The 27783-nt window shown below is 42.0% G+C and overlaps 1 protein-coding gene and 1 pseudogene across 2 annotated transcripts in view; both read left to right on the top strand.

The window, feature by feature from the left end:
• Positions 1-24340, top strand: part of SAMD7 (sterile alpha motif domain containing 7) — a 59105-nt gene extending 34765 nt beyond the window's left edge. For both annotated transcript variants that reach the window (XM_030929593.1, XM_030929590.1), the window contains 7 exons: positions 4395-4521; positions 6155-6279; positions 9994-10072; positions 11497-12125; positions 13086-13207; positions 21533-21643; positions 23506-24340. In XM_030929593.1, coding sequence (XP_030785453.1) covers positions 4421-4521; positions 6155-6279; positions 9994-10072; positions 11497-12125; positions 13086-13207; positions 21533-21643; positions 23506-23685 — 1347 coding nt within the window. In that variant the 5' untranslated portion in view covers positions 4395-4420 and the 3' untranslated portion in view covers positions 23686-24340. The remainder of the gene's footprint in view (positions 1-4394; positions 4522-6154; positions 6280-9993; positions 10073-11496; positions 12126-13085; positions 13208-21532; positions 21644-23505) is intronic.
• Positions 16749-19392, top strand: LOC104678986 (annotated as a pseudogene).
• Positions 24341-27783: the final 3443 nt, after the last annotated feature.

Here is a 27783-nt window from a genome sequence, read left to right as displayed (position 1 = left end):
TATAGATATGTCCAAGCCTGGCAAACCTGGTATTTCAGAAGAAAGGCATTTGTGCCAATTAACTAGTGGAATGACATTAGAAGGCTGCCACATTGCCTCAATAGCACTAGTCACTGTTGCTGCCCTACCTTACATCTTCTTGGCCTCCTTCTGAGTTCACCTGCAACCATGGAAGTCATTTCCCATCTGAAGCACCTGCATCTCCCTGTTTCTCAGTCTGAAGGTTTTGTCCTGCACCACAGGAGCTTGTTGTGTCTAGCTCAAGCATAACCCATATGCAAAGGAGAACTGTGCCCTCAACCAGTGGCCAACAGAAGTTGATGGGCCAACTCTTTGTCCTTCATGGGGACAATTCTGAGATGTGTACTGTAGGTTTCTTAGAGGGCTCCCAGCAGGGTTGAGCACCAGTTGCCCACAGTGAAAACCCACACATTAATTCACTCACCCTTTATTGACTTTTCCCTTCCTGGTCTTGCTTTTCTGCTCCCTCACACGGGCTTCCTGGGATTACCTCCCAAATGAACTACTGTACTTAAGTTATTGTCCTAGGGCCTCCTTTGGGGATTCCAAAGTAAGACAATCTCATCTCCTTTCGGTGATTCATCTCCACGGCTTTTCCCAAAGGTAACATGTATGAGGAAGAGAGGTAGTGAACCTCTAAGCAATTCTTGCTCCTCTCTTTCTTCCTTTTTCCTTCTCCTTCTTCCTAACTTGTCTCAGACATCACATAGGATACAAGCTGAGCCATATATTTATGTAATTTTTTTTTTTTTTTTGAGACACAGTCTCCCTCTGTCGCCTAGGCTGGGGTGCAGTGATGCGATCTTGGCTCACCGCAACCTCTGCCTCCTGAGTTCAAGTAATTCCCCTGCCTCAGCCTCCCAAATAGCTGGGACTGCAGGCGCCACCCCTGGCTAATTTTCGTATTTTTAGTACAGACGGGGTTTTACCATGTTGGCCAGGCTGGTCTCGAACTCCTGATCTCAGATGATCCACCCACCTCGGCCTCCCAAAGTGCTAGGATTACAGGCGTAAGCCACTGCACCCAGCCTGAGCCCTATATTTTTTTAAATAGCCTTATTGAGGAAAATTTGATATAAAAGAACTGCACATATTTAATGTGTACAATTTGATGAGTTTTGTCATATGCATAATCCATGAAGCCATCATTTAATCAAGGTAACAGACACAGCCAACACTTCCTAAAGTTTTCTTGTGTCCCTTTGTTTTTGTTTGTTTGATTTTGTGGTAAGAACACTCAACATGAAATTTACCCCCTTAACAAATTTTGACATGCACAATGGATGAACCTGAAGGACATTATGCTAAGTGAAAAAGCCAGTCACAGCAGGACAATACTGCATGATTCTTCTTCTCTGAGGTGTCTAAAATAGTACAACTCATAGAAGCAGAAAATATTATAGTGGTTGCCAGAGGCTAGGGGGTGATGGAAATGAAGAATTGTTGTCCAATGGGTAAAGTTTCTTTTATGCTAGACAAGTAAGTTCTAGATAACTGCTGTACAAAATAGAGCCTATAGGCCAGGTGTGGTGGCTCACACCTCTAATCCCAGCACTATGGGAGGCTGAGGTGGGTGGATCACTTGAGGTCAGGAGTTTGAGACCAGCCTGGCCAACATGGTGAAACCCCGTTTCTACTAAAAATACAAAAATTTAGCTGAGTGTGGTGGTACGCACCTGTAATCTCAGCTACTGGGGAGGCTAAGGCAGGAGAATTGCTTGAACCCGGGAGGCAGAGGTTGCAGTGAGACAGGATCATGCGATTGCACTCCAGCCTGGGCAAAAGAGCAAGACTTTGTCTCAAAAAACAAAACAAAACACAAAATACAGCCTGTAACATCAAAAATTCTATCTCACTCAAACTTCTGCTAGAGACCATCAATTCATGACACAAATCAAAATTCAACAATTTTTCAAAATGCAACACCAAGAGATGTCCCCCGTTGTTCTGTTGTAAATGGTCTAGAGGGAAGAAGGTGGCTGTGCACCGAATCCCATGGGGAGTACCTAAGAGTTCAAGTCGCGGGCCAGGGTCCTCGCCAGAGTTGTGAGCCCGGCCCACCTCTGACCCAGCCTGTGTTCTCTGCTGGCATCCTCCATGGCTTACAGGCACCTAGCAGAGATTTTTTATTCTAATCCTGATTGTGCCATGGTAACTAAACTATCTGAGACCACTATCAGAGAGAAAAGTATACTGACCTCATAGAAATACAGTGAAAATAAATGGAGATAAAGAACTTTAATATGTATGTATGAATGGCAAAAGCCGATGTCAGGTGGTCCCTGGACTTGGATTTCCAATTTGATCAGTGGGGTTAGGTCTGAATAAGAAGCTCATAAAGTGATTGTATATTTAAATACCATTATATTTTTAGTATTTGAACCGTGTGAATGAATTAACCTCTATTTTAAAAATTAAATCAAACACACAATTAAATATACACACAAGGAAAGAAAGGTCACTGCTTTGAAAAGCAGAACATTTTCTTCCTAATATCTTTTTCTTCAAACATAGTTGCAGGTATCTCAGATTTTTAAAAAACGATAAGAAAACCCAATTATTGGCCGGTCACGGTGGCTCACTCCTGTCATCCCAGCACTTTGGGAGGCAAGCAAGACTCCGTCCCAAACAACAACAACAACAACAAACCTTTATTTATTTTTCATTTTTAATTTTCATAGGTTCATAGGTGTATATATTTATGGGGACACGTGAGATATTTTAATATGGGAATACAGTACATAATAACCACATCAAGGTAAATGGTGTATCCATCACCTCAAGTATTTATCATTTCTTTGTGTTACAAACAATCCAATTATAATTAGTTATTTTTATTTTATTTTTCTTTGTTTATTTATTTTTGAGATGGAGTCTTGCTCTGTCACTCAGGCTGGAGTGCAGTGATATGATCTCAGCTCACTGCAACCTCCATTTCCCAGATTCAAGCAATTCTCCTGCCTCCGCCTCCCGAGTAGCTGGGATTACAGGTGCCTGCCACCATGCCCAGCTAATTTTTGTATTTTTAGTAGAGACAGGGTCTCACCATGTTGGCCAGGCTGATCTTGAACTCCTGACCTCAAATGATCCACCCACCTCAGCCTCCCAAAATGCTGGGATTACAGGCATGAGCCACCGCACCCGGCCCTATAGTATTTTTGAATGTACAATACATTATTGTTTACTCTAGTCATCCTGTTGTGCTATCAAATGCTAGATCTTATTCGTTCTATCTAACTATATTTTTGTACCATTAACCATCCTCCCTTCCTCCTCCCACCCCACTACCTTTCCCAGGTAATCATTGTTCTACTGTCTGTCTCAGAGCTCTCAGATTTTTTAAAAAGTGGGAGTTGAGAATGAAGGAGAAGCTTAAATGACCTGTTTAACTAGTACTTGTTTTTATATTTAAAATCATTCAAAGGATATTAAAGAACAAGAAATGTCAGGAAAAATGTCATCCCTTTAAAAGTAGTCCTTTTTTCTAATCACTAGTTTCTGAAGGTAAAGCATATAAATATTTGTATTTATGTAAATTTGGCTATAATTTGGTCACGCGTTCTAATTAAATACAGTCCCATGCACTCTGTATCCATTCTAATTAGATATATTTTTAGACATTAAAAATATTCTCCTCCCTCCTTTTCTAGTGTTAAATCTTATCAACTAAATAGGAGTATTTTTCCAAAGATTGAACATTGGGAGAATTTATGCATTTGTACCTCTGGAAATGTAAGAATCAAAGTAAGTTTGTACCTCTGGAAAAGTAAGAATCAAAGTAAGAAAGGAAGTTGGGGCCAGGCACGGTGGCTCACACCTGTAATCCCAGCACTTTGGGAGGCTGAGGTGGGTGGATCACCTACAGTCAGGAGTTCAAGACCAGCCTGACCAACATAGTGAAACCCCATCTCTACTAAAAATACAAAATTATCTGGACATGGTGGCACACGCCTGTAATCCCAGCTGCTCCAGAGGCTGAGGAAGGAGAATCGCTTGAACCCCAGAGGCAGAGGTTGCAGTGAGACAAGATTGCACCATTGCACTCCAGCCTGGGCAAAAATTGAAACTCCATCTCAAAAAAAAAAGAAAGGACATTGGTATTTCTGGAATCTTGCAAGGCTAGTTTAATTTTATTATCGCTTGCAGTTTGGTATGGTATTACCTGTGAACCCTGCAACAAATTCCAAGGGCATACTGATAAAACACTGAGTTCTACAATTATATGTGGGGTTTTTGTGTAACTAAAAGCTTGGTGTAGCTAGTCTTCCCAAGTGTTGTGAAAATACAAAAGGCTTTTATTGTGCTCAAGAAGAATTCAAATAGTTCACAAAAAGTAGAGTTATTTGTTGAAGTGTCTGTCTGGTTCTTTTTAGAACTCCACCAGTGGCGAGAGATATTGATGACAAACTTGGTGATGGCTGTGAACCCTTTATTGACACCAACAGGGCAGCAGACGATCCCACTGATTCCCTCACCATTTGGGCCTCCAACTGTGGACAGGTATTTCTCTTCAATATCATAGTTTGATCAAAGAACAACCTGGACAATCATTAAGTTTTGGAATGATGTTAAGTCCAGTGTTGTTTTATTGCCTGATGTTATTTGAGTGAACTGTGGTGCAGTAATTCAAGTCAGGTCTTGACCTGCTGGCCTCACCTTCAGGACGTCTGCTGTCATTTCTCCTCTGAGGCCCGCTTGACCTACTCACTCAGCAAATAACTAATGAGCACTCACTATGTGACAGTCATTGTGCAAACACTGGAGTATTAGTCTTCTAGGGCTGCCATAATAAAATACTGCAGACAGCCGGGCACAGTGGCTCATGCCTGTAATCACAGCACTTTGGGAGGTTGAGGTGGGCAAATTAGATATCAGGAGTTCGAGACCAGCCTGACCAACGTGGAGAAACCCCATCTCTAGTAAAAATACAAAAAATTAGCCAGACATGGTTACGCAGGCCTGTAATTCCAGCTACTCAGGAGGCTGAGGCAGGAGAATCGCTTGAACCCAGGAGGTGGAGGTTGTGGTGAGCTGATACCATGCCATTGCACTCCAGCCTGGGCAACAAAAGTAAAACTCCGTCTCCAAATAAGTAAATACATAAATACATAAATACATACATAAATAAAAATAATAAAATACTACAGACTGGATGGTCTAAACAACCGAAATTTATTTCTTGGTTCTGGAACTGAGAGTCCAAGATCAAGGTGCTGCAGGGTTGGTGTCTGGTGAGGTCTCTCTTTCTGGCTTACAGGCAGACACCTGCTCACTGTATCCTCACATAGCACTTCCTAGTGTGCATTTGCAGAAAGGGATCCCTGGTATCTCTTGTTCTTAAAAGGACACTAGTACTATCGGATTAGGGCCCCACCTTTATAGTATCATTTAATCAAAATTACCTCCTTGAAGGCCCTATTCCAAGTGCAGTCACATTAGTGGTTAAGGCTTCAACATGCTAATTTTTGGAGGGGAGGGGAAACAAGTCCATAATAACTGGGTACCCTGGATTTCCTGTGAAGAAACAATTATTTCTTTTCAATAAAAAGTAAATTATAAGTATTTGGGTTGCACACTCTGGAAATAACCTAACTTCCCCCCCCCCCCTTTTTTTTAAGAATATTTTGACATTCAGGAGAGAAAGCAGAACTCATCATTTATTCTTGTTTATGGAGTGTGAACAATAAAGTGGAACTTCTAGAGACCACTGAAGTTTAGAAAAATAAGTTGTCCACCCAGGTACTCAAACATTGATCCCAGATGGCAAACCCAACCAAAAGTATGTCCATTAAATGAGAAAAGAATTTGGGGTCAGAGTAGATCATTGGTCATGAAAAATCAGAAAGCAGTGTTGACTTACTTAAATCTTTTTTTCCAGACATCCCTAAAACTTTCCTTTCCTGCTTTCTCATTTTGTTGTCAGCTGGGTCAATCCTGCATGAGTAGAGTACTTCCTGATCTTTCCACCATATTTCTCCATAAACTCATAAAGACTCCAGGACTTTTGTGTTTCATTTTCGGAAGAGATGATAGAATCCCATAAGGCAATAGCAAAATCTCATTGTCTCAGCCATGGAAATTGTGTACTCCGACCTCATTTTACCTATTTTATTTTATATCTTTTTGTTCTCAGAGATGTATTGCCTTCCACTGTAGCTCCAACTGACCCAAGACAGTTTTGCGTTCCTTCCCAATTTGGATCCACTGTTCTACCAAACACAAATATGCCAAATGTGTTGTCCAGTCGGATCTACCCAGGTATGAGCAGCAGAAGTTTGGCTCTCATCTGTGGAGTCATTTTGAACTAGATGGATGCATAAGTTTGCCATCATTTTACTGCTAAATTTTGGAGGCAGGACTGTGTGGTGGTTGTGTCTGTAGTCTCTGTCATCACCACCGAGGTTCAGATCATGGTGCTACCACTGTGTGACCAAGTGTAAGCTGCTTAACTCCCCTAAGTGTCAATTTATTCATGAATAACATGAAGAACTGCAGTATTACTATTTGTCTTATCTTACACATGAGGAACTGATAAAGTTATGAGGAGATTAGATCTGAGAATTAATGGGGCTTAAGGCAGTTTACATGGGCCTGACGGTCATAGTGAGAATTTGGCTTTTATTCTGAGTGAAAACGGAAGCCGTCAAGGGGTTTGAGCAAAAGAGCAACAGGGTCTGACTGAAATGTTACCAGAATAATTCTGGCTTCTGAGGTGGGGACAAACCTGATGGGATCAGAGTTCTGGAAATAAACTGATGGGAATTAGCAGGCTATTAGAATAGCTAAAAGATTATGACAGCTTGGTCATGGATGGTGGCAGTAGGAATAAGAAGTGGTTAAATTCTGTAATTATTTTGATTGTAGAAACAACAGGATTTTCTCACAGTGTGTATGTGGAAGGTGGAAGAAAGAGATACTAAGAATGACATCAAAAATTTTGGTGTGAGTAGTTGGAAAGATGGAGTTGCTACTCATTGAGTTGAGGAAGATTGTGGAAAGAACAGAGTTCTTTCGGAGAGAGAGAGATCAGAGGCTCAGCCTGCTCATATTACATCTGAGATGTCTAATAGACACTCAAGTGGAGAGGTCAGGAAGGCAGCTGAAGTGCAGGGAGAACTTCTGAGGACAACTTGGGGATATAATTTTGGAAGTAATCAGCATATATGAGGCTAGATAAGATCACCTATGGAGAGAGTGTAGATATAAGAGTCAAAAGGAGCATCTCTGGACCCACTAACAGAGTCCAGAGATGAGGAAGAGCAAGCATGGGAGAAGTAAAACAAGCGAGGGGAACCAGTGAGGTAGCAAGAAACCCAGGAAAGCATGGTGGCCTGGAGGCCACAGGAAGGAAGTGTGGAATGTTTACATCAAGCTAATTACTATATGCCTTATCTCACATATTTATCACCTTTTTTTGTTGTTGTTGTTTGTTTAAGATGGAATTTTGCTCTTGTTGCCCAGGCTGGAGTGCAATGGCACAATCTTGGCTCACTGCAACCTCCGCCTCCCCAGTTCAAGCGATTCTCCTGCCTCAGCCTCCCAAGTAGCTGGGATTACAGGCGTGCACCACCACGCCCAGCTAATTTTTGTATTATTAGTAGAGACAGGGTTTCACCCTGTTGGCCATGCTGGTCTGGAACTCCTGACCTCAAGTGATCCACCTGCCTTGACCTCCCAAAGCCCTGGGGTTACAGGTGTGAGTCACCAAGCCCGGCCATATTTAACACTTTTTGTGGTCAGAAGATTTACAATCATTTTATATTGGACTATTTTAAGGAGAGAGTGAGCAACTGTGTCAAGTGTGCCATTTGCAGAGCAAGTAAGATGAAAACTGAGAATATATCATTATTTTAGTGTCATGTGGAGGTCATCAGAGATTTTGATATGAGCAATTTCAGTAGAGTCGTGTTGGTGAAAACATGACTTGTGAGGGCTCAGGAGAGACTAGGAGGTGAGAATTTCCTCACAATGTTGAAGCTCAAATTGGTGTATCTTCTCTCCCTGCAAAACTATATTCATAAGCTTACGCTCCACAATTCCAGCACCTCTTAATAGATGGGAGCAATGTGAAGGGAAAGCCTGACACAAAAAGAAATAGGATTCATGCCTGGATCAGTGAAGAGACTGGCCTGCCTGGATTTGAGCTTGTTTCTACCACAGGTCACGAATCCATTTAACTGCAACGAGAGCAAAGCATCCAAGCAAGGGCCAGATCTGGAACTGGGCCCACCCAGTGAATTGGTTCAAGGACCAAAGGAGACAGTCCAACAGCAGATCCTGGATGGAAGCCACCTGGCAGCAATCACCCAGTAATCTGTGGTCCATGATTACAGACAGCAGGCCAATAGTGTAGTAAAACAGCTGCACTGCAGGCCAAGCGTGGTGGCTCATGCCTATAATCCTAGCACTTTGGGAGGCCAAGGCGGGCAGATCACGAGGTCAGAAGTTTGAGACCAGCCTGGTCAACATGGTGAAACCCCGTCTGCACTAAAAATACAAAAATTAGCCAGGTGTGGTGTCACATGCCTGTAATCCCAACTACTTGGGAGACTGAGTCAGGAGAATCACTTGTACCCGCGAGGGGGAGGTTGCAGTGAGCCAAGGCCATGCCATTGCACTCTAGCCTGGACTTAGGTCAGGCCTCCCACCTCAAGGCTGAAGTGTAAGAGAAAGCAAGGGCAAGATAAGGCCTCAGTCCTACAAAAACTGAGCTACTAAGTAAGTTAGCAAAATAGAAACTAAGACAGGGATCTATTTACAAAACAGGGATGTTAGGTAGCAGTAATTATGCAACTGAACTAACATTATGTTTGATGTTGCCTATTTGGGAAAGAGAAAGTATAGGAGGAAGTTTCTTGAGGATAGACCTCAGAGGGTTCTAAAATCCAGGCAGTTAGTATTGTGCTGTCTAGACTGGACTTCTTGCACAGACTTTCTCTTTGTCCATGGGCAGTATGCCACGAATTGGTAGCTTCGTGCATGCCAGCTGTCTAAAAGAGAGTATCTCGAAGCCATTGAACTACAAAAAAACTAGAACTTTATGGTTCGAAGGATTCCTGGTGATCACTTCATCTAACTCCTAGATTTTACAGATAACAAAGAACCTCATTTTTTAAAAAGATCTAGTATGATCTCTTTCAAGATAAATTATTAGTAGAAATTTAATGAGCTCTACTGGCTTGGTGGAAAGTGAGAATAAAAACTTGTTTCTGACTGGGTGCGGTGGCTCACACCTGTAATCCCAGCACTTTGGGAGGCCGAGATGGGCAGATCATGAGGTCAGGAGATCAAGACCAGCCTGGCCAACATGGTGAAACTCCATTTCTACTAAAAATACAAAAATTAGCTGGGTGTGGTGGCACATGCCTGTAATCCCAGCTACTCGGGAGGCTGAGGCAGGAGAATCACTTGAACCTAGGAGGTGGAGGTTTTAATGAGCTGAGATCGTACCACTGTACTTCAGCCTGGATAAAAGAGCAAGACTCTGTCTCAAAAAAAAAAAAAAAAAAAAAAAAAAGATTGTAAATCTTCTGACCACAAAAGGTGATAAATAGTTGAGGTGAGGCATATGGTAATTAGCTTTAATTAATCATTCCACAATATATACATACATCAAAACATCACGTTGTACCCAAAAAATACATATACTTTTAAAAGACCAAAAAAGGCACAGATCACGAGATTCACAAATCACTTCATCTTTTTCCTATTAAAGTATGGCAGGAAAATACCACCAGTCATGAGACCAACAATGAAAGAACAAAAAATTATCTGGTATTTATCGTGCCGTCACCAATGTGACACTAAGATACCGAACAGCAATGATCTGATACCATTGCCAAAACTGTGTGCAATTGCGGGTTTGTTTGTTTTTTTCAGATACTGTTTTACATTGTTATGTTTTATTTTATTATTTTCAAATGCATGTTTTTAATTTATTTGTGGGGTGGGATGGTGGTTTTCTTTTTTAAGGTTGGGGCATTTTACCACCTGAATCCATAAAGGCAGTGGCCAGAAGGAATGAAATGATTCAAAGGCATCATACTGCCAGGTAATTTGGCAACGTTGTTTTATTTATTCTTTATTCGTTCATTTGCTCATTTATTCACTTGTTATATTCATATAACAAATGAATAGGTGAATATATATAACAAATAAATACACACACACAAATTACTTACATAAAGTATTTCAGGCAGATTACAAAAAGAAACATAGTCTGCTCTGCCTAAGGAATAACCATTATCTATTCCTTTACCTTCCTAATAAACTTGGTTTCACTTAAAAAAAAAAAAAGAGAGAGAGAGAGAAAGAAACGAATACAAACATGCATGCAGGTTGGTTAAGGATAAAAGCAAGATTAGAAATCATGGCCGGGCACAGTGACTCAGGCCTGTAATCCCAGAACTTTGGGAGGCCAAGGTGGGTGGATCATGAGGTCAGGAGTTCAAGACCAGCCTGGCCAAGATGGTGAAACACCGTCTCTACTAAAAATACAAAAAAATTAGCCAGGCGTGGTAGCAGGTGCCTGTAATCCCAGCTACTCAGGAGGCTGAGGCAGAGAATTGCTTGAACCTGGGAGGTGGAGGTAGCAGTAAACCGAGATTGCGCCACTACGCTCTAGCCTGGGCAACAGAGCAAGACTCTGTCTCAAAAAAAAAAAGAAATCACACAGTGAAGCTAACAGTAGTATTAGTACACAGATTGCAATAGACTCTCAGTGTCCCATAATTAAAATGCCTACAACTCCTCTGAAATTCATATTGGCATTACTGTCTTAAATGACTTCAATCTTGCGCAAAGATAGGAGCCAAGTTTGCCAACCTGACTTCAGATTATGCCATCAGAGCTCAGACAACCCCAAGTCAGCCCAACAGTGGCCTTCAGCTGTAGTGCCCGGGAGAAAGAAAAGTATAACAATGAATAGGGTATGGCCCCAGGGTAAGAGAAAGCAGAGAGTCAACTTTCTCATCGCTGAATCCAAAGGGGTTCAGTTGAGGACCAAAAAGCAGTGAAGTAAGCAAAACCACCGAGCCTTTCCCTCCCTTCTTCCTCAGCCACTTGCATTTATTTATTAATATTGAGACTTGCATTGTCTAATTGTCTTTCTTGAGTCTCACTAAGATTATTTTGCAGGGGTTGAAAACCTCTTCGCGGTACATTAGTTTTTTTGAGGATTAATCTCTGGCAAGGAACTAGCTGTGCTGCATAAGCTCCATCCCTGCTAAATTTGCCTCATCTGATTAGAGGTAACACTCTAAAGACTGGCCTTTGGACTTCCATTGTGAGACTCAGACAAAGCTTCCGATCTTACCCAAAACTCTCCTTCCCAGTGGCCTTGTGGGGGATTCATGTTTCCACCAAACAAACTTCAGATGAACAGTGTGAGGACTGTTTTAGGGAAGGGAAGGGGTCCTTAAAATTACATTTATAATCGTGTTCTTGGGCTGTATAAATATATTGTTCTGTTTTTAGGACAGAAATGGAAATGTATGCTATTTACCAGCAAAGGAGAATGGAAAAAATTAATCCCAAGGGACTAGCAGGCCTAGGGATACCCTTCCTCTATGGCTCCGGTGTCCCAGCTGCCCCCACTCCCTACCATGGCAGGAGCATGCTCCCTGCCGGTGACCTGCATTTTCACAGAAGCACCCTCAGGAACCTTCAGGGAAACCCCACGCTAGTGGCAACCGCACCACACTTTGAGGAGAGCTGGGGACAGAGATGTCGTCGACTCAAGAAAAGTACAGGGAATCAAAAAGCTCCAGACAGTGATGCTGAGAGTTCCAAAAGTCAAGCAGAGGAAAAAATCCTAGGTCAGACTCATGCAGTTCCCTATGAAGAGGATCATTATGCAAAAGACCCAGAAATTGAGGCATCCAGCAACCAGAAGTCAAGTGAAGCGAATGAAACACCAACAACAGCTCTTGACAACACCTGTGGAGAGCCTGAGCCCACCCATAGGAAACCCTGGGGGTCTCACACGGTTACGCTGAAAGCAAAGACGTGGGACGATGGGAAAGAGGAGGCTTCAGAGCAGATCTTTGCAACCTGTGATGAAAAGAATGGGGTTTGCCCTCCAGTTCCTCGACCGTCTCTGCCAGGTGGGTGTCCAGGGGCCAATGGCAGATCCTCATTAACTACAGGTTGCCAAGTCCGTAGGTTACTACATAATAGTGTGTAACCATCCTGCCTCTTTTTATCTTTCTTTTTCTTAACCCTGCTTGGAATTACCTTTTCTTAGCATCATTTTATTCCATCAGTGCTAATAAGCCATATCAGTGAAACTAGCCTCTTTATATTTTGCTATATAGAGAATTTTCAACAAAGGCTGGGAAGGTAAATATCTTGGGAAACATATTAAAATTTTAATTTAAGATTTTAATGTAATTTAGTGTTCATTTCTTCAACACAAAGCAGAGAGGCTTCTTGCTTCAAAGTGGGAATTCTACCTCCCCGGTATTTAAGTATAGGAAAAAAACAGGCAATTAAGCAGAAATATTACCTTTCAGTGTCCAATACTGTTGATACTTTCAAATTTAAAAACACTAATGCACTTCATGCCAGAAACACACACTGAATAGTTTTCTAGAACTCTTTTAGATAAAAAGTATTTGAAGACACAGGGATTGTGAAGGGTATGTAATACAGCCACCACACCAACTGCTTCCCTACAAAGTGTTAATTTTCCATTTTGATGAAAATGTAGCTAAATTCTTGTCTCATCTTGAGACCATGATAATCACCTATCACAAAAACATAGTAACATTAATCTGGAGAATAGAATCCATGGGGCATTTCTGTTGGAATCTGAGAGAAGCTGGTGCAAACCCGGAACTATTTGAAGTATTACTTACAATAAATGCTATCAGTAAAGATCTTTTCAGAGAAAGAAAAGAAAGGAGGCAGCTGAAGCTTTTAGAAAACATCTCCTAGTAACTCTTAATATCTTGTAAGGAGTTTGCAAATTGAGACCACTCTGGGGTGATAGAACGCAAGGAAATTAATGTAACTATACATAAACCTGTATGTATTTTATGCCACAATTTCTTTCCATTTTAAAGGAACACATGCATTGGTTACAATTGGGGGGAATTCTTCTTTGGATGAAGATATTCAGAAGTGGACCGTGGATGATGTGCACAGCTTCATTAGCAGCCTTCCAGGTTGTTCAGACTACGCTCAGGTGACTTCATGTTTAAGTATTTCCATACAAGCAAAACAGTTTGAAAATATCTTTCCTGCATAATGAATTAGGTCAAACTTGCACTGTGCCTCCAGAAAGGATTCCTGCTAATCTGTCTTTTGTGTGCCAGTGTCTACCCTGGGACAGGTCTCAGATTGGTGGAACTTGGGTCTCACCCACAAGCCCAGCATCAGGGGAGGCTGAGAAAGCCATCGTCTGTCTTTAGCTCCTTTCCTATCAAGACTCCTAAGAAGTAGGAATTCTCCCAAAATTAGAAGAAGGTTCAGAAGCTGAACATCCAAAAAGCAGGGGAAATAACGACTACATTTCCCACTTATCCATACAGCAAACATTTTTTGAGCACAGACTTTTGGGTAAGAAGTTTAGGTCATAGGGCCGGGCGCGGTGGCTCAAGCCTGTAATCCCAGCACTTTGGGAGGCCGAGGCGGGTGGATCACGAGGTCAGAAGATCGAGACCCTCCTGGCTAACACGGTGAAACCCTGTCTCTACTAAAAATACAAAAAACTAGCCGGGCTACTCGGAGGCTGAGGCGGGAGAATGGCGGGAACCCGGGAGGCGGAGCTTGCAGTGAGCCGAGATCGCGCCACTGCACTCCAGCCTGGGCGACACAGCAAGACTCCGTCTCAAAAAAAAAAAAAAAAAAAAAAAAAGTGCAGAAGTTTAGGTCACTCACTGTAAGTAACAGGAGTATATACTTCTTTCTAAAAAGAACAAGAAGGCAATATCTGAAAAGTAGGAAATTCATTATTTTAAATTCTGTATTTATTCTGGGACAATATATAAAAATGCATACAACATATTCAATCTGGTGTAAAATACCATTTTAAAAAACTCTAATGAAGTATCAGGGTGGTTAGAAACAAAAGCAGCCTCACTAGTATTGAAAAATTTATGACAAAAGTCATAGGTTGGTAAAATTTTGACGTTTATGTCAATGCTACATTTTCATGCGTATAGTTTACTTCTTTGAGTTATTTAATAATACAATTTGAAGCAATAAAATACCTACTAAATCTAGTATCATTATCTTTGGTTTGCATGTTAAAGGAAAAGCAAGCAAGAAAAGGACATTAAGGTTTAACTACATCATAATTAACTCATACTAGAGCTGATTGTTTTCCAGGTCTGTTTTGTGAAATGTTTGTCTACAGTGAGATGCTGTTAACTCTTTTTCTTTTTATTATTATTTTTTTAATTCCATTTATGGGACTTACAGAAAAGCTATATAAAGTAGTTACTAAGAGTATAGCTTCTGAAGCCAGAAAGTACAAATTCAAATCCTGGCTTTTCTATTTTCTGGCTGTGTGGCCTAGGACAAGTTGCCTCTCTTCTCTGTGCCTCAGTTGTTTTATCTGTAAAATGAAGATAATCATAATAATACATTTTCAGAGGATTTTTGTGAGCATCAGAGTGCATGGCACCTTGTAAGTACTCAATACACACAAATTTCTTTATTACACCTAAGAGAGGGCCAAACTTCAAGTTACTTATGATCAGCAAGTTGTCTTCTTCAAGTCACCCGTTTTTGTCTTTTGTGTAACCTGATAAAAAGTTTTTGGCCTACTCTCCCCTGTTCAGTGGTTATAACCTTATTTTTTAAAATTAGTCATTAGTCATGGATAAGCCACTTTTAAAATTTATCTATACCACTTCAAGTGCCATGTCAACCACAGGTTCAATTAAGTTGTTAAATTCTGGTAACAACCAGAAGAGCAACCCCTTACTTAATAAGCATGTGATTGCTGAGATCTGGCACATTGAATTTGAACGCTGATTATTCTTAGTGATCCACAGTCAGAAAAGTGCAATTTATAATAATAGCTCTTGCAATAAATAATATTACATGCTTTTCATAGTTTAAAATCCCAAATGTCCCCTGTGGGTACACAGAAGTCACATAAACAAGAGGACTCCAAACTCGCTCTGCTGACTCATTATCTCTCACGGACAGGATGTCAGCACCCTCTTCCCCACCCCAAGAAGTGGTACCAATTATCCCTAGATATGTCTCAAATTTGTTTAGGATCAAGTTCTGCTTTAGTTTCACCATTAAAGTATACTCCCTCCAAGTGACAGCAGGTGGCATCAACTGAAAGATGTTACTGCTCTGCTGTGCCTGCCCCCCCTCTCCGCCGGCTATGCTCTGTGACGTTATTTTATACAGAAATGGGGGGATGCCCTCTGGATGCAACAGCCCTGAAGCAGCACTGCTTGTACCCCACTCTCACAAGGACCCTTGTCTAAAATGTCCCATCAGGTGTTACTCATGGCCCCCCCACTTTTTTTTTTTGAGACGGAGTCTTGCTGTCGCCCAGACTGGAGTGCAATGGTGTGATCTCCGCTCACCGCAACCTCCGCCTCCTGGGTTCAAGCAATTCTCCCGCCTCAGCCTCCCGAGTACTGGGACTACAGACACACACCACCACCATGCCCGGCTGATTTTTTGTATTTTTAGTAGAGACAGGGTTTCATCATGTTGGCCAGGCTAGTCTCAAACTCCTGACCTCATGATCCGCCCATCTCGGCCTCCCAAAGTGCTGGGATTACAGGCATGAGCCACCACGCCCAGTCCCATATCCCCTTTCTTTAAATGAGTTGGACCAAGGTGCTGGGATTAGCTGGCGTTAAACCCACTGTCCCCCAGCTATCCTCTTACTCCCCACCTCTGCCTTAGATGCCTACTCAGCAAGCTGTCACCATTCATCTCCTGTAAGTAGAAAAAGAAATTCAGCAGAAAAAAAAATAACAACTAAAACTCAAAGCCCTGAGTGCAAATGAACTCTTTTAAATAGGTGTAGAGAGAGGATTGGTGGCTCAGCTGTTAAGGAACAATCAGGAGACCCTGCAACATATTTCGTTCCAAGTAAATGTCTAGTTCAGAGGACTCAGCAGATAAAATATCCTCTCTCTAAAAATAACTGAAGTTACTGAAAATATATGCACATTTATATCATACACATGGCCCAAACTGCTCTGGTGAGAAAGAAAGGGGTACATCTGAGTGACAGGGACATGTCTGTGTCCTCACCCCAGGCCCTGAGTACATCCACCATGGCTGAGGGTTAGGTCCTCACATATTTCAGTCCCTGGCTGCCAACCTACCTCTGCTTGAAAATTTACCCACGTGTTCCTCCTTTGGATGCTCACAAATTGTCAGGTGCATACCACCACACCCAGTTAATGTTTTTAAAAGAGATGGGGGTCTACTATGTTGCCCAGGCTTGTCTCAAACTCCTGGGCTCAAGTGATCCTCCAGCCTTAGCCTCCCAAGTAACTGAAATTACAGGTGTGAGCCGCTGCACTTGGCTCTTTAATTTACATTAGCCATTTTCTATAATTTGCTTAATTAAAATAGGAAAAGAAATAATTACTTAATGCAGTTTGTGGGGGACAGCTGGTTCAGTGCTGAGAGAGGGGGCCAGGGAATGGTGGGGCCTGCAGTGGTGGCAGCAGTGGCTGGGGTGATCAGCGCAGCCTGGGGCTGCCCCTCCTTGGGGGCCATGCTGCTTTGCACTGCATGGGCAGCCACGAGCGAGCCTAGGGCCCAACAGGAACTGTGGAAGGTGCATCCACAAATGGACCAATGTGTATAATGATGGAATCTCCTTACTAACCATTACCACCGGCTCTCCTTGACAAGTGAGTCAGAGAGTGGGTCGGGGAGAATAAAAGAGGTCAACATGAAGCTAAAGCAGCGAATCACGCTGTTAGCAATTCTCCTTGTCATCTTTATCTTCACCAAAGTTTTCCTGATTGACAACTTAGATACATCAGCTGCCAAGGGGCGTTTCACCACTTGATCACCTGAGGACTTTTTACCGAATGAGGGCTGGCTTGCAGATGGAGCTGTCACCCAAGTTGGACCACACCTTGCAGTCTTCCTGGGAGATTGCAGCCCAATGGGTGGATCCCCAGGAAGTGTACTGTGAAGAGACACCAGAGCTGGGGGCAATCATGCATGCCATGGCCACCAAGCAAATTATTAAAGCTGATGTGGGTTATAAAGGGACACAGTTGAAAGGCTTACTGATCCTTGAAAGGGAACAGAAAGTTGTTTTCAAACCTAAGTACTATAGCCAAGCCTATGTAGTGGAAGGGAACCATATGCCGGTTATGATAGACACAGTGCAAAGGCAGCGGCCTTTCACTTGGACAGGATTGTGGTTGTCCCAGAACCCTGTTGATGGTGGGCAGATTTGTTCATCTTCAGACAGAGATGAAGCCTGTTCCCGTGGAGCAGCTGTTGAGCCCCTTCCGAACTGTAGGAAATAATACTTGTTTTTATGGGAAGTGTTATTACTGCTGAGAAACAGAACCAGCTTGTGCTGATGGAGGCACAATGGAAAAATCTGTCACACTTTGGCTTCCAGATGTGTGCCCTCTCTAGAAACACCAACATCCGTGGGCCAGGACTTACCGAAAAGGCAAGCCGGATGGGAGTATGATGAGAACCACTCTGAGGTTGTGAAGAAAACGTCCCTTTATGACTCTGGCCTGTGCCTCTTGGGCAGCATTAACACAGCTGTCTTTAATTACCTGATTGACAATGCTGACTGCCATTACTATAAGAACTTTCAAGATAATGAGGGTGCTAGTATGCTCATCCTTCTTGATAACAACAAAAGCTTTGGGAACCCCTTGCTGGATGAAAGAAGCATTCTTGCCTCTCTCTATCAGTGTGGCATCACTCAGGTTTCTACCTGGAACAGACGAAACTACCTAAAGAATGGTGTGCTAAAGTCTGCTTTAAAATCTGCCATGGCCCATGACCCCCTCTCCCCAGTGCTCTCTGATCCTCGTCTGGACGCCATGGACCGGTGGCTCCTGAGTGTCCTGGCCACTGTGGAGCAGTGCACTGACCAGTTTGGGATGGACGCTGTACAGTGGAAGACACAATGCCTTTCTCCCACTTGTAATTCTCAACACAAAATAAGTGAAACTTCTTTTTACAAAGATAGAGAAGTAGCACAATCAATTCCAAATGGTGTGAGATGGATTGGAAATGGCCAGCAGCAAGTTCTGGTGACAGGGGACAGGGTGGCCTTAGATGTCTTTGGTGTTTTCTGTAGTAGAAACCAAAGCAAAGACCACAAGTTTCAGAGCATGGAGATGTTCCTGCTGAATCACCTTCTGAATTCCTCAGCAGTTGTCCATTCTAGCAATAGGCATCACAGTTGGTCAGTCTTAATTACCAGGCCAAAAGACAATCAGAGGTGTGACATTTGCATAGATGAATACTGGGATTGGCTCTGGAGAGTACGTTTTGAGTTGGACGTTTCAGTCCTTTCTCCACACTGGTGCATTTTGTGGAAAAAAATTATATACATACATATAGTTTGTAAATGACTAAAATCTATTAGAACACAAGGTTCCCAGTACAGGAGCTTTCCAAGAAGATTCTACTTTTCAGTTGGTCCTGAGTCATGTCCTCTGAGGCTTGGAGCACAGTGGAAACAAGGCCGATGGGGTTCCTCTTCTTGTGGCACTCATAGTCCAGAAGAGGGCACCAGTGAGTGATCTCACATCCATATGAGTGTGTTGTGAAAGGCGGGTACAGAGCATGGGGGGGATCACATACGAGGGACTCATGGCCTCCTAAAGGAAGAGGCTCTAAAGTGAGACCTGAAAGTCAAGAGGAGAGGTGAGGCGGGAGGGAGGTAAAGGAAGAATTTCCAGGTGAGGGCCAGAAGCCAGAGAAAACTTTAATATGGTTGGGACTCTGAGAGTAGTTCTCAGTGCTACAGAGGGCCAGGGCCAAGGTGGGAGAGGTGAGGACAGCAAGACAAGACTGAAGAGGTAGACAGGGCCAGGTCACAGAGCCCTGAAGACCCAGTGAAGGATTGTGACTTTATCCTGGAGGTAGTCAGGTTTTAAGTAGGTAGCAGCATGATTAGCTTTATATTGCAGAAAGGTCACTCAGGTTGCTTTTATGAAAACAAGTTGAAGAGGACAAGACAGAGGGGAAGCCTCTTCCGATGAGCAATAATGGAGCTGTATCCAGGGTGGGAGCAGTGGGGGCAGGCAGATAAGAACACAACCTGAGGAGGCAGGGCAAGATGGCCAAATCCACACACGCAAAACACCTTCTTAAGAACGAAAAATCAGGTGAGCCATCACAGTACCTGTTTGTTTTTGTTTTTGTTGTTGTTGTTGTTGTTGTTTTGAGTCGGAGTCTCACGCTGTCGCCCAGGCTGAAGTGCAGTAGTGCAATCTCAGCTCACTGCAAGCTCCGCCTCCCAGGTTCACACCATTCTCCTGCCTCAGCCTCCCAAGTAGCTGGGACTACAAATGCCCGCCACCACACCCGACTAATTTTTGTACATTTAGTAGAGACTAGGTTTCACCATGTTGGCCAGGCTGGTCTCGAACTCCTGACTTCAAGTGATCCACCAACCTCAGACTCCCAAAGTGCTGGGATTACAGGCATGAGCCACTGCGCCCAGCCCACAGTACCTGGTTTTAACTTCACGTCACTGAAAGAGGCACTGAAGGGGGTAAGAAAGATAGTCTTGAATTGCCCACACCACCCCTCTGCCATCCCCCAGAAGTGGCCACGTGGTATGGAGAGAGAATATGTGCTTTTGTGGGTGGGGGAACAGAGTAATTGTGGGGCTCTGCATTGGAACTCAGTGCTGCCCTGTCACAGCACAACGAAAACTATGTAACAGGCCAAATTGGCACGACTTAGCTTCTGAGTTAAAGATACAAGTTAGGGAGCCTTCAGCATATACAGCCTGTTACTGAAGCTGAGTGAAGCTGAAATTAATCAGGAAGACCAAAGGGGACCTGAGTCAGAAGGCTAAGAAACCCTAACCTATGAAAATGGACAAAGAAAAAGGAGCTGGCAAAGGTGACCTTGAAGGAGAGAACAGGGGTAGCCAGAAGGGAGCAGCCTTACGACGGAAAGGAAGAGCACTGTTCATGAAGGCACAGTCAACAATGTCAGATGCAGCCAGGAACTTCAGAAATAGAACAGCTGCAAAATGACTGCATGTTTGGTACGACAGAGACACCAGGAAGCCTGAGGAAAGCAGGCTTAATGGAATGGCTGGGGCAGAGCTCAGATTCCCTGAGACTGCAGAATGACTGGAAAATGAGAATGTGAAAGCAGGGAGCGTCGAAACCCTTTGGAGAAATCTGGCTGTGAAGGGAGTAAGAGACATGAGACAGTATTTGGAAATGGAGTTTGAGTATTTTCATTATTTTTGTTTGTTTAATGATGGTGGAGACTTATTTAAATGCCAGTGGGAAAGAGCCAGCAGAAGAGGAGAGACTGAAGAGAAAAGAGGGGATTATCCCCTCTGGAAGTGCGAGGGGTGAGGACCCACAGTATATGTGGAGAGATCGCCTTTAAATGGTGGAGAGACCTCTCTTCCATTGTATCATGACAGTGGGAGAAAATAAAGGTTTTTGGTTCATTGGTCAGAATTAGAGGGAGTTCTTATCTACTGTGTTTTTTTGTTTTGTTTTTGTTTTGTGTGTTTTTTTTTTTTTTAGTTAGGAAGCGCTATGATCTACTGAAAATGAGGGAGGGCTCTGCCTACAAAGTCTAAAGTTTGATGAGGGTGGAGCTAGCTTGAAGTAGAAGGGAGAGAAAGCTCAATAGTGAATATAGAAGGATTTCCAGGCAAGTTGAAGTAGAAGATCATGAAATTATGGTCCTATCAATCTGCCTAGATTTTGTATCCCTCTATCTGCCTGGAATCTTTGTTCACCAGCAGCCTTCCTGGCTTTCGGAGGAAGGATGGCATGCGAAGTCCACTGCAATGTCAGGACGAACAGACCTGCTGGAAAGGTCTGCCAGGGAAAGCTCCCAGCAGCATTTCCCTCTCCTGCCTTTACCGTGCATCTAAGGCATGGCCAGCAGATACCACAGCTGTAAATGTGAGAGATGAAATTTATCCGTGACAGGTTTTACCCACATTTCTTTACTTAGAGCATTTACTCATTCATTCATTTATTCAGCAATATTTATTTTACATCTTCTTACCATAGGCCAGCCTCTGTATTAGGGTTACATTGGTCAATGAGACATGGACCTGGCCCTCAAATAATCACTATTCCTGGTTGGAACTGAGTTCTATAAACAGATAATTGCAGTTGATTCCAAGGGTTGTTAAAGAGCACAAGCAATGTGCTACTGAGCACAGAAAAGAGAGCAACTAAAAAAAGGTTTTACAAATTTTTCTGTCATCCTCAAGCAGTCTTAATGTTTTCTCCAAAACTACAATACCTAGGTGGCAAAAGAACTTTTTTAAAAAAAAGACATTCAGAAAAAGTTAACACCTTTTGTATTTATGAAGGTATTTAAAGATCATGCAATTGATGGAGAAACTTTGCCATTACTCACAGAAGAGCATCTTCGAGGAACTATGGGATTAAAGCTAGGGCCAGCACTAAAAATTCAATCACAGGTATGGTGATTTTATATAACTAACTATGTATTAATGGCATGAAGCTTAATACAAATATGTTACTTTTATCATGTTGTAATATAAATAATACTTACTTAACTTCTTTATTAAGTTGTTTTCCCTCTGTGGTTGAGGACATAATAGAAGTGAGGGACCCTGAAAACATTGGATGGGATGGTGGTACACATTCCTAGATATAACTGGGAAGATGATAAGCAAGGATGCACTGGTAAGTGTTTAACAAGTAGTTCTCTTTAAAAACAAATGAGCCCCAATTTGTAGTATCTCCAATTTCTGTGGTGTAAATTACTCCCACCATGGCTGACAAACTCCTAATGTCACTGAATACTGTCATCCTCCAAGGAATCATCATCTCACTTGGGAGTGCTGCCCTCCTCGCTCCGGGCCCATGACACTTGGGGGTGACTATCCTGAAATGGGGAGAGACGCACAGCAGCGTCCCACTTTGGAGTATTTCTACCAGATACAGTCTCAGATGTAATAGGTGTAAATAGCGTCAGCAGTAGAAGTAATAATAATAGTAAAAATTAGGTAAAAACAAAAAGTGATGAGTCTTAAGCATGTATTACTTTTGTTGAGCATAGTTTATTTAATGTGATGCTTTGACTTAATTTTTAATAATGATGTATTTAACAACTGGCTTGCAAACTTCCTAAACATTTAATAATTGGCTCTTGTGAGCTAGCCAACCCCAGCACACCACTTCTCACCACCTCCACTACTCCATCCTGGTCTCAGGCACCATCATCTCTCATTGGATGACTGTATTGGCCTTCTTTTTTTTAATTTTAATTTTAAGTTATGGGGTACATGTGCAGGTTTGTTCCATAGGTAAAAGTGTGCCATGGTGGTTTGCTGCACCTATCAACTCATCACCTAGGTATTAAGCCCAGCATGCATTAGCTATTTATCCTGATGCTCTCCCTCCCCACTACCCATCCCTTGACAGGCCCCAGTGTGTGTTGTTCCCCTCCCTGTGTCCATGTGTTCACATTGTTCAGCTCCCACTTATAAGTGAGAACTTGCGGTGTTTGGTTTTCTGTTCCTGCCTTAGTTTCTTGAGGATAATGGCTTCCAGCTCCATCCATGTCCCTACAAAAGACATGATCTTGTTCCCTTTTATGGCTGCATAGTATTCCATGGTGTATATGTACCACATTTTCTTTATCCAGTCTATCACTGATGGGCATTTGGGTTGATTCCATGTCTTTGCTATTGTGAATAGTGCTGCAGTGAACGTATGTGTGCATGTATCTTTGTAATAGAATGATTTATATTCCTTTGGGTAAATACCCAGGATTGGGACTGCTGGATCAAATGGTATTTCTGGTTCTAAATCTTTGAGAAATTGTGCATTCTCTTCTAACTGCTCTCCTTGCTTCTCCCCTTGCCCACCCAGAGTTGATTCACGAAACAGTAAAAAGTGGTCCTTTTAATATATAAGATGGATCGTGTCACTCTTCTGCTCAAGATTCTAAAATAGCTCCCCATTGCCTTCAGAGCCAAAGCCAAAGACCTATGTCAATTTGTGCTCCTCCTCACATGCCACCACTGTTACCATCCTGACATCGCCATCCACTTTTCTCCCCCTCAGTAATTCCCCTATTGCTCAGCTACCCCTGGTTAGAGCCACCTTGATACCCTGTTTTACATCTGTAAATAGTATGATTCTGAGAGAAAGAAAAAGCCCACCACATCCTACAACTGTGACCTCCCCAAACTATATATTAATAGATGCTCCATGCCTGAAATTACCTCAGCCTCTCTGACATGTGTGTTTAATGCTGAGTTAATGAAAAAAAATCATAGAATTAATTACTATAATTATTTTGTCTTAAAAGGTCTCTCAGCATGTGGGAAGTATGTTCTACAAGAAAACTCTCTCGTTTCCTATAAGACAAGCATTTGATCAACCAGCAGATACATCCCCTCTTTTGGATTCTAATTCCTGGAGTGATACAATGAGCATTTTTTGTCCCCAGGATACAATAATTCTAAAGGAATTGAGCGAGATAGTATGAGAAACTAAAAGCTCTCAAGGAGGAAGAATAGTCTTAGCCAGTTTTCCAACAAGCCTAGGATATTACAAGGGATGTGTGAGGATTTCCCAGGAATGGATGGAGAATGAGGAGAGAAACTCAGCCTTCCTGGAGCTGTCACGGAGGAGACTTGCCCAAGGGGCCTCCCTGTCAGGGCTGAATGATTCCAGCACCAAATGACTGGAGATGCATCCTTAGGAGCAAATGCTAATGAAGGGGAGATTTGCAAACATCAAGAAAGCTGCAGATGGATGTTTCCCTGAAGAAATCTCTGAAGAAACCAAAAGAGCTGAAACTGAAAAAAGAGCTTCCTCCCTTTCTTCACTCATTTTCCATTCCCAAACCCTGAGAGAGATAAAGGCAACCACAAAGAGGCAGAAGATAACAGGGAGAAGTACGGAACAGAAATGGAGAAGCTGACCACGGCTCCAACTTTTCTCAATCCAGATTTCTAGCCTGAAGCAGGCACAAGCTAGGGAAGGGGAGAAGCTTTAACCTCATATTTTCGAGTTTTGGCCAGGTGTAGTGGCTCACGCCTGTAGTCCCATCACTTTGGGAGGCCAAGGCGGGCAGATCATGAGGTCAGAAGATCAAGACCAGCTTGGCCAACAAGGTGAAACCCCATCTCTACTAAAAATACAAAAAAAAAAATTAGCTAGGCATGGCGGCACGTGAATGTAGTTCCAGCTACTCAGGAGGCTGAGGCAGGAGAATTGCTTGAACCCGGGAACCGGAGGCTACAGTAAGCTGAGATCGTGCCACTGCACTCCAGCCTGGGCGACAGAGCAGGACTCTATCTCAAAAAAATAAAAATAAAAAATCGAGTTTGACTATTACTCAGGACTAGATATTTTATTTATGAAATAAAACTATGTTATGACTGAAAGTGACTGGAGGACTGCTTATTATCTGAGAGGGAGGTGAAAAGTCGTAGTACCCACTTAAGATTTCATCCAAGGGGTGGGGAAGAGTTATCTCTGCAAAGCAGGTTTGAGCTGGCGAGGTGGAGTGCTCTCTGCTCACACCCTGTGGAATCCCACGTATTCAACTTGATGTTTAACAGAATGTCTCTGAAAGGGTAAACAAGAAAATGATGACAATTTGCTCAAGGAGGGGACTGACTGACAGGGATATGAAGAAGTCTTCTTACTATATACATTCTTGTACATTTTGAATTTTAAACCATGAGAATGTATTTTCTATTTAAAATGAAAAAATTCTGGTAAGCAGCCCACAAAGATACCTGCATCCTGGTCTTCAAGCCCTTGTGTGATCTACTCCGTTTGAGGGTGGGCTGGGGGTATTGAGGCTTTTCTAACGAACAGAACACAGAAGGCGTGATGGATGGGATGTCACTTTTGTGGCTTCTGTCTTGGGTGCTCGCTCTATCTCTCTCTCTGGATTTCTCACTCTTGAGGAAGCCAGATTCTTTGTCTCCAGGCAGCCCTGTGGAGAGCTCCACATGAACTTGGAAATGGATCTTCTGAGGCTGCCAACAGCCATGTAAGGAAACTTGAAGGTGCCTCAGCTCCAGCCCATGATGGCAGCTCATGAGAGATCCTGAGCCAGAGGCCCCCAGCTAAGCCACTCTGGATTTCTGACCCACAGAAACTGTGAGATAATAAACATGTGTTGTTTTCAGCCAGTACGTTTTGAAGTAATTTATTTCACAATAATGGAGTACTAAAACAAACAAATTAAGTTGCATTTAGTAAACAAATTGCATGCTATCCACATTCACTTTTTGATTTGGAAGGTGGACTTTTGAAATACCGTTTTCCTGCAAGCCTAATTTAGTTAAGCTTCCATTTCTTTCATTTTTACTAAGACAACAGGTTTTTCTTCTGACATTAAAAACTGTATCAAACCATCACATATATTTGTGAATTGTTACTTTACTCTCTTGGTCCCTTTGCTGAGAGAGAGACATGGACAGAGAGAAAATCCTCCCATATTTCAAAAATATGTCTTTTTTTTAATAAGTTATTTAAGATGGCAATAAACCAATGAATAATGAGTGGCAAGATTTTTACTAAAAATAACTTGAAAAATGCTTCACTTCCTCTTTCCCTCTTTTTATTCATCTGATCCTCAGTGTACCGAAGAACTGGTCATGTGACATTTCACCTGCTATACTACCCAGCATACAGAAGTTTCACAAAATGCCAGGTGTGAGTTACAGATGCTGTGGTGAGGAATAAAAAGAAATGCTTAGTATTTTTAGTGGCAAAGTGATAATGAGGTTCAATCACTATGATGACTTTTGACTTTCGTATTCCTGCTAAATAAGTCCATTGAGTTGGTAATTGATTGATTTGCACAGATATGTCTCAATGTTGCTCTAAGGAAAATGTTCCGATATGACATCTTGGCATGTACTATCACCAGAAAAAAACACTGTGCTTAATTTTAGATCCATGCATTTAAAAAAGAACCAGAAGAACACATGCAAAGGAGGCCCTCCCCAGCTCTCGGTACTCTTCATTGGAAGAAAATAAAACTGAAATTGCTTGTCCCTACCAAGATTGCCTTCTTCCCAGATTAAAGACTCCTGGGTACCTTTTAACAAAAGGGACATTTTACAACAGATTATTTTGGAGGGTGAGGATTTTTATTTACATTATCATATAGGAATAGTTTTTAACTTTTTCTCAAATGCCACTTTAGACTTGAAGCGTACTCTGTACTCTTTATGAATAAAAAAGAAACAACAACAAAAACTTCTCTCATTGGAAAATCATCACAATAAAATTATGTTTGACAAATAGGGTACAATGACTTACAAAATATGTTTAGACTGATTGAGTAAATATCCATACAATGGAGTACTATGCAGCTGTTTCCTTTAGGGAAGTATTATAGCTATTAAGGAGAAATAATAGAATTTGAATATCACCATTATGCACCCCTAAAATGTAAGTAATCTAGGCAATAATCATAAATGACTGCTAACATCTCGAAAAGAGAAATAACCAGATATTATGTTCCATCCGATGGAAATCCATGAAATCCAATATGAATGAAAGTCTTACCAAAAAAAATTAACCTGAGTCTAAATAAACCTATAGATAGAAAAACCAATTTACAGGAAATACAGGGAACAAAGGAACATGTTAAACATCACTGCAGTTATAAAAATAGTAGAACTCCAAATTGTGGGAAACTATAGTAGAAATGACCTGATTTTCTCCAACAAATAAATGCAAGGACAAACAGAATGGGAAAAGGAAAACCTGTAGATTAAAAGAAAGTTACTTGGCCAGCCACGGTGGCTCACGCCTGTAATCCCAGCACTTTGGGAGGCCGAGGTGGGCGGATCACAAGGTCAGGAGATGGAGACCATCCTGACTAGCACAGTGAAACCCTGTTTCTACTAAAAATACAAAAAAAAAAAATTAGCCAAGCATGGTGGCGGGCGCTTGTAGTCCCAGCTGCTTGGGAGGCTGAGGCAGGAGAATGGCATGAACCTGGGAGGTGGAGATTGCAGTGAGCCGAGATCTCACCACTGCACTCTAGCCTGGGTGACACAGTGACACTCCGTCTCAAAAAAAAAAAACAAACTTAGGATTCAAATCACCCAGATGTAAAAGTTTTGGAAATAGTGGTGATGGTTGCACAAAATTTTGAATATAATTAATACCACCAACTTGTATGTTAAAATTACAAATTTTAAAATAAAAAATTTTACTAAAATACAATTTTTTTAATTTAAATCACCCAATATAATCATGAAACTTATTTAAATCCTTTTTCAAATACACTGTAATAAATGAAACAGGGAAATCTGAACACAATTTGGGATATTCAATGATATTAAAAATTACTGTTGTTTAAAATAGGATAGTATTGTGGGCTTTTTAAAAAGACTTCTTATTTTTTAAAAATATATACTAAAATTTGTTGTGTCTGGGATTAGATTTGATTCTGCCTCCAACCTAATAAATTAGCCTGTTTTTATTTTATGGAGACTGGCAAAACACATGAGCCTCTTGGGTCAGAGACAAAGAACTTTATTACTTATGACACACAGTAGCAGCATGAACATCAGCATAAGTGTATTGGTTCCTTTTGCCCCCAGGT

Source organism: Rhinopithecus roxellana, chromosome 1, assembly GCF_007565055.1.
Source record: "Rhinopithecus roxellana isolate Shanxi Qingling chromosome 1, ASM756505v1, whole genome shotgun sequence".
Classification (NCBI taxonomy): Eukaryota; Metazoa; Chordata; class Mammalia; order Primates; family Cercopithecidae; genus Rhinopithecus; species Rhinopithecus roxellana.
This window is presented reverse-complemented; position numbering and strand designations above follow the sequence as displayed.